Here is an 8,151-nt window from a genome sequence, read left to right as displayed (position 1 = left end):
GCTCCTCTGTGGTTCCATATAAATTTTTGGAATATTTGTTCTATTTCTGTGTGGTATCCCATTGGTATCATGATAGGAATTGTGTTGAATCTATATACTGCTTTGGCTATTACGGAAATTTCGTGATGTTATACTAGTATATTCTTATGCACGAACATGGTATATGCTTCCACTTATTTGTATCTTCATCAATTTCTTTTTTCAGTGTCACATAATTTTATGAGTACAGGTCTTTTACATCCTTGTTTAAATTTATTTCTAGGTATCTTTTTTGATGCAATTATAATTGGGATGATTTTCTTAGTTTCCCTTTTGATAGTTTATTATTGGTGTATAAAAATCAACTGACTTCTGGCTATTTTGTATCCTGCCACTTTACTGAATTCATTTATTTGCCTATTGTTTTTATGAAAGGACTATGAGCAGTTTTCACAAATATTTCATGTGCGTTTGATCAACAATATGAATTTTTGTGTAGAAAAATATATCTATATATATAAAAGCCAAGCGACCAGAACAACTGAAACAACAGGAATGACCAGTCACTATGACATGCACTGTGGCGGCCAACTGCCCCAAATTGGGGCACCAATTTCCCCCACAACCTCCCACGTCCCCTCGCCTCCTCCCCACTGACCCGGCCCCAGTCAGTCCCCATTGGGACGGGCTGGTTGGATCCCACCCATGCACGAATTCATGCACCAGGCCTGTAGTGTGTGTGTGTATATACATATACATTTATGTATATGTATACACACACACACACACACACACACATACATATATATATATAACTTGTTAATTATGTTGTGTTTGGATCTTCTCTATTTTTCCTGGTATTTTTCTGCGCCATAGGTCTATATCAGTGATGGCAAACCTTTTGAGCTCAGCATGTCAGCATTTTGAAAAACCCTAACTCTGGTGCCGTGTCTCATATAGAAATTTTTTGATATTTGCAACCATAGTAAAACAAAGATTTATATTTTTGATATTTATTTTATATATTTAAATGCCATTTAACAAAGAAAAATCAACCAAAAAAATGAGTTCACGTGTCACCTCTGACACACGTGTCATAGGTTCACCATCACTGGTCTATATCTTTGTTTTTCTCCTAGTACCATCCTATTTCAATTACTGTAGCTTTTTAATATATTTTGAAATCAGGAAGTGTGATGCCTTTAGCTTTCACCCCTCCCGTCCCTCAAGATTGCTTTTGCTATTAAGTCTCTATGTCAGTGGTTTTTAACCTTCTAGCCCTTTAAATACAGTTCCTCATGTTGTGACCCAACCATAAAATTATTTTTGTTGCTACTTCATAACTGTAATGTTGCTACTGTTATGAATTGTAATGTAAATATCTGATATGCAGGATGGTCTTAGGCGACCCGTGTGAAAGGGTCGTTCGACCGCCAAAGGGGTCACGACCCACAGGTTGAGAACCGCTGCTCTATATGTACTTTAGGGTTGTTTTCTATTTTGGCTTTAAAATCGTTTGAATTTTGATAGGGATTGTATTTCATTTGTAGATCCCTTTATTTTTTTTTAATTTACTAGTAAAGGCAGTGTTTATTAAAATACATTTCATTTTCAAAATGTAGTAGAATTAGCTGTTAAGTGCGTATACATTTTTGGGGGACACCTTGTATTTTCCGGGTAGAATGACAAGAAGAGTGAAAGTGAGGTGGAAATCACTTTTTAACTTGCTCTAATCTTACATATATATATGGTATTTCTCAAAATATTTTCCAAATGTGTTAGATCCTAACATGTGAGGTTCATGATACCACACTTAGAAACAAATTTTAAAAACCAGTTGGAGAAAAACATCCTAATATGCATCCACTTTAGCATTCCGTCCTTCCTTCCTCCAAGAGTGAAAAAAGAAGAGCCCTTCAGACATTTCTTAATTATAACAGGAGGCTTGGTGAGGCCGGCACCGAACCTCAGAGCCTTCTGGAAAATAGAACAGAAATAGCCTTCCTCCCCTTAACGTTTGTATTCACTTATTATCATTGGGATTGAAGAGTGTCCTGAGGAAAAAAGACTAGAACGATTGCACTATTGGAATTCAGACATAAATGTGATGAATGGGTGGCCCTAGTGAAAGACTACAAGTAGGAGCCATAGGGCTTCTGAGGGAACATTAGAGCTAAAGCATAAAGTCAACACGTTACAATCTTCTATTTACACTTAGAAACATCAGAGTTGGTGCCAAGAATTGGTGAAACTTCTTTTAGACTTTTCGTTTGTACGGAGGGCATAAAAACACCTGGACTCAGAGGGCTTGGGAAAGGGGTTTTCCCTGAAGAGAACTGTGCTATGCGACCTTTGGGTTCCCCGGGTTTGGAAGGGTGGGGGGACACTTGCCCCTCATCACAAGCTAGTGATCAGGATTTCAACAGGACTGCAGAGAACACACGCACTGGTGTCTGATTCTCACTTTAAACTTAATGAGTGAATGAATACAGCAAAAAGTAAATGGCGGCATGGGCAGCCTATACTCTCAGGTTTGGTCAATGGGAAAAATGGGTGAGTGTTTCCCAAGGGCAGGGCTACCTAACCAAGAATGAATGTGGGGTCAGCTTTGGTTCTGTCCAGTGAGACTTCCTGGAGGGTCACACAGGCCCTAGTGGAGAGAATCTACAGATCGCACCAGGGATCCGTGGTGTTCCTAGACTGATGACCTTCCACTCTGTGGCTTAATCCCTTGTTTCTCCTGCTCCCTTCTCCTCCTTGCTCTCCATTTGTAGATCCCTGTAGATTATATGGACAGTTTAACAGTTACAAATCTTCCAATACATTAACACAGGACATCTTTCCACTTACTGGTGTCAGCTCTAATTTCTGTCATCAGTTTTATAGTTTTCAATGTACAAAATTTTTACCTCTTTGGTTAAGTTTATTTCTAAATTTTTTTTTGTTTTTGATGCTAGTGGAAATGGGATTGTTTTCTTAATTCCCTTTTCAGTTATGTTATTAGTCTCTAGAAACTCAACTTATTTTTCTATGTTGATTTTGTGTCATATAACTTTGCTGAATTCATTTAATTAGTTCTTTTAGTTTTATTAGTTCTAATACTGTGTTTTTTGTGTGGAGCCTTTAGGGTTTATATATGATTATGCCACCTGGGAACAGAGAAAATTTTAGTTATTTATTTGGATGTATTTGATAATCTTGAATATTGTTCTTATCAGGACTGCTAGTATTATGTTCAATAGAAGTGACAAGAGTGGGCATCCTTGCCTTGCTTTAGGTCTACCAGGAAAAAGCTCTCAGTTTTTCACTTTTGAGTATGATGTCAGCTGTGAGCTTCTCATATATGACCTTTATTTTGCTGAGTAATTATTTTTGTATATATAATTTGTTGAATGTTTTTATTCTGAAAGAGTGAATTTTGTCAAATGCTGTTTTTGCATCTATTGAGGTGATTAGATGATTTTAAACCTTCATTCTGTTATGTGTTATATTACATTTAATGATTTTCATATGCTGAACCATCCTTGCATCCCAGAGATAAATTTCATTTGATCATGATGTGTGATTTTAATGTACTGTTGACTTCAATTTGAATACATTGAGGATTTTTCATCTGTGTTTATCAGAGATATTGGCCCATTGTTTCTTTTTCTTGTAGGTTCCTTATCTGGATTTGGCATCAAGATAATGGTGGCCTCCTAAAATGAGTTTGGAAGTGTTCTTTACTCTATAATTGTTTTGGAAAACTTTTGAAGAGGATTGGTATTAACTTTTATTTAGATGTTTGGTAGAATTCACCTGTGGATCTACCTGGTCCTAGAAACTAGGATAGGAAACATCAGGTTCTGGAGAAATAGAACCACTTCTTACTGTTATTTCTTTATTTTCTTGTGTTTTAAAAACATATTGGAATTTCATTAGATATTAAGTAAATTAATAGATAGAAAAATATAAACAATATAATTTTCTTTATCTCAAATACATAATTATTCATGTATCAATCTTTAAGTCTTAATAAGAAGAAAATTAGGAGAAAGGAGTAATGCTGTTATTTGCTTGATCTTCACATTATTAGGTAGCTTAACATTAAAAAAAATCCTTTTCTCCATAATTGGAGTTGAATATACACTCTTTGTAGAAGAATGGATTTCTTGACATTCAATCAATTTGCCGTGCTTCTCTGGAAAAATTTTACCATAAAGGTAGGTAAAAGCATTCAAGGAAAATTTCTATAAATGCCTGCCTGTTGCAATTCAGGATATGTGTGTTTTAAAAATCAATTTAATAGCTGTAGGTTGCTCTTCCAAACCTATAAAACTATATTAATCAATAGTATAGTCTGATCTATAAGAAGGTTGGTAGTGGAGAGGGGAGGGGGGGGTACAAGAAAGTCCAGGAAAGACTAGTATTTTCTAGTATTAAATTAGAAGAATATAATAGAGCTATTCATTGGCATTTAATGGGTACTCTTAATTAACACTATCTTTTGTTCCTCTTCTAGAGAAGGCATTACATTAATTTATTATTTGAAGTCCTGACAGCAGTGGTGTTTCCAATGCTGCTTTTGCTGTTCCGTTCACTTACTACTATATATGTTGCTGGACCTCAGTATTTTAAACCTGTACACGTCAGTGGTTTGCCTTCTTTCCTCCAAAATCCTCAAGAGTGGGAATTGATTTACGTGCCTTCTAATATTAATGTGGTAAAAGAGATCATTGAGAACATGAAGATGAATTTAAACATCAGTATAAAAGGTTAGAAATAAAGGTTTTCTGTAAAACTTATCCTTAATTTGTTATAGAACTAAAACAATCCTATATAATAAAGAGGTAATATGTAAATTGACCATCACACCCTTGCACAAGATGGCTGCCCCCATGTGGTCAAAGATGGCCACCACAAGATGGCCAGCAGGGGAGGGCAGTTAGGGGTGATGAGGCCAGCAGGGGAGGGCAATTGGGAGGGACCAGGCCTGCAGTGGAGTGCAGTTATGCAGTTACGGGGGACCCAGGCATGCAGGGGAGCAGTTAGGTGTCGATCAGGCTGGCAGGGGAGTGGTTAGGGGGTGATCAGGCCAGCAGGCAGGAGTGGTTAGGGGCAGGCAGGCAGGCAGGCGAGTGGTTGGGAGCCCACAGTCCTGGATTGTGAGAGGGATGTCCGACTGCCTGTTTATGCCTGATCCACTGGGATCAGGCTTAAACAGGCAGTCGGACATCCCTCAAGGGGTCCCAGATTGGAGAGAGTGCAGGCTGGGCTGAGGAACACGCCCCCCCCCCCCCCGCACAAATTTCATGCACTGGGCCTCTAGTGTAAGAAGTAATAAAGTTGGAGGAATTACACTTTAAAATTACAATTTTAAGACTTATAATAAATTGTAGTGTTAAAGACACTGTACTATTGGAGGAATAGACACATAGAACAAAGAACCCAGTGATAGACCTACACAAATAGTCCAGAATATTTTTTATAATGGTGCAAAAGAATTCAGTGGGAGGATAATTTTTCAACAAATGTGCTGAACAATTGGACATCAATAGACAAAACAATAAAAATTGCATCAAAATGAATCAGATCTAAAAGTAAAATGATACAAAATTTGGAAAGAAAATATTTGTAACTTAGAGTTAGTTGAAAAATTTTCAAATATGACACCCAATGTATCATCCATGAAAGAAAAAAAATGGATTAATTATGCTTCTGGTATATATGGTTGATCTTGGAGTTAAAATATACATACTTAATTTTCACACTTTACCTAGTTTACCACTTGTCATAATGTCAAATGATTACCAATATATATAGATCCCTTTATTTCTCTTTATGTTGTAGTTTTCAAATCTACATAAGTTGAAAATCTTACCAGGAAATGTTATAATTCACACACATATTTTAAAGAACATAAGAGCCAAAACCGGTTTGGCTCAGTGGATAGAGCATCAGCCTGTGGACTGAAGGGTCCCAGGTTTGATTCCGGTCAAGGGCATGTACCTGGGTTGTGGGCACATCCCCGGTGGGAGATATGCAGGAGGCAGCTGATCGATGTTTCTCTCTCATCGATGTTTCTAACTCTCTATCTCTCTCCCTTCCTCTCTGTAAAAAATCAATAAAATATACATATATTTTTAAAAAAGAACATAAGAAAACTATTTTTCGCATATTTACCATAACTGTGGCTCTTCCTTGATTCTCGAAGTTCCAAGTTTTCTTTTGATATCATTTTCCTTCTTTCTGAAGAAATTCCTTAAATAATTTCTTAGAATAGGTCTATTAGTAACAAATTCTCTTTGTTTTCCTTCATGTGAGGATGTATATATTTCAACTTCATGGTCTTGAGGTTATTTTCATTTGTTATAAAATTCTGGATTGACAGTTATCCCTTTCAGCATAAAAAAAAAATATTTTCCACTTTCTTCTGATCTCCTTGGTTTCAAAGAAAAAATATCTGTGATACTTTGAATCCTTGTTTTCCTATATATAATGTGTCATTTCTCTCTGGGTGCTTTTAAGACATTTTCTTTCTTTGTCTGTCAAAAGTTAGATTATGATATGTCTGAGCATGGATTTCTTTTGGTTTATTCTGTATAGAGTTCACTGAGCCTTTTGAATCTGTAAGTTTGTCTCTTTCAACAAATCTGGAGAATTTTGGGCATTATTTCTCAAATTTTTTTTTCAATAAGGCCTTCTTTCTCTTCTAAGACTATGAAGACATAAATGCTAGACATTTTGTATTTCCCAAAAGAGGCTCTATTCAATTTCTTTTCAAATTTTTTTCTCTCTTGTTTCAATTAGGTAATTTCTCCTGATCTGTCTTCACTGACTCCTTTCTCTGGTATTTCAGTACAGCTATTGATCCATAAATAGTGTTGTTTTTTTTAAAGTACAGTTTTAAGTGATCGCCATCTTCTGATTTACCTAAAAAAAGAGAAAAAAAACCCAATAGCTTTTTTGAGATATAATGCACATACCATACATTCACTCATTTAAATTCAATGGCTTTTAGCATATTTCCAGAGTTGTGCAACCGTTACCACAATCAGTTTTAGTGCATTTTTTCATCAAAAATAAAGTCGCATAACCTTCAGTCAGGACACCACCATTTCCTATCTTCACCAGGATTAGGAAAACATCTACTTTTTTTCCAAATACATTTGCCTATTATAAACCTTTTATATAAATTGTTTATATACACCCTTTCCATATTGATTTTATATAAATTCAATATGTAAATTTTTGTGATTGGCTTCTTTCACTTCATATAATGTTTTCAGAGTTTATCCTTGTTATAGCATGTATCATTACTTCATTCCTTTTTGTTGTTAAATATCCCATTGTATGAATATACTGTATTCAGTCGGTATATCCTTCATCAGTTGATGGGCATTTGGGTTGTTTACACCTTTGGGTTATTATAAATTGTACTTCTGTGACTACACATTTGTTAGTTTAATGTAGACATATGTCTTCATTTCTTTTGGGTATACACCTAGGAGTAGAATGAGTACCTCATGTGGTAACTCTGTGTTTAACTTTTTGAGGGACTGACAGGCTTAATTTAAAGTTGTACCATTTTACATTCTGGTCAGCAGTGTATGGAGGAACCAATATTTCAACATCCTCACCAGCACTTGTTGTCATCTATCTTTTTATTGTAGCCATCTCAATGGATGTGAAATGGTATCTCATTGTGATTGTGATTTGCATTTTCCTGATGAATAATGACTTACCTGTATACAGGGGTGGGCAAAACTAGGTTTACAGTTGTGACTACATGAAACACAGAGTTTATTCTTATATTATTACTAGAGGCCTGGTGCATGAAAATTCATGCACTGGAGTGGGGGTCCCTCAGCCTGGCCTTCCCCCTCTCACAGTCCAGGAGCCCTCAGAGGTGGGAGGTGACCCAGTGATCAGGGGAAGGCGATGCCCCCATCACACCTCTGCTGCTGCCACTGCCGGCAGCGCAAACCTCAGCTGGCCATGGTTACCTGAGCCTCGGGCAGCCCTAGGCAGCTGGGCAACCACCATCTGAGGCTTCCCTGCACCTCAGGATGGTCCTAGGCTGTTGGGCAGTTGCCATCTGAGGCTTGCTTGCGCCTTGAGCCAGCCCTGGGCAGCTGGGGGGCTGAGGGGTCGGGGGACTCCAGGGGCAGGTGCGCAGCAAGGCCGGGCCTA

The 8,151-nt window shown here is 37.1% G+C and overlaps 1 protein-coding gene across 1 annotated transcript in view; it reads left to right on the top strand.

Moving 5' to 3' along the window:
- The first annotated feature begins 4,121 nt into the window (after positions 1–4,121).
- LOC118656595 (ATP-binding cassette sub-family A member 3-like) overlaps positions 4,122–8,151 on the top strand; it is a 343,556-nt gene continuing 339,526 nt past the window's right edge. Inside the window, exons 1-2 of the mRNA XM_036310023.1 lie at positions 4,122–4,181; positions 4,481–4,733. Coding sequence (XP_036165916.1) covers positions 4,122–4,181; positions 4,481–4,733 — 313 coding nt within the window. The remainder of the gene's footprint in view (positions 4,182–4,480; positions 4,734–8,151) is intronic.

Source organism: Myotis myotis, unplaced genomic scaffold, assembly GCF_014108235.1.
Source record: "Myotis myotis isolate mMyoMyo1 unplaced genomic scaffold, mMyoMyo1.p scaffold_m19_p_5, whole genome shotgun sequence".
Classification (NCBI taxonomy): Eukaryota; Metazoa; Chordata; class Mammalia; order Chiroptera; family Vespertilionidae; genus Myotis; species Myotis myotis.
This window is presented reverse-complemented; position numbering and strand designations above follow the sequence as displayed.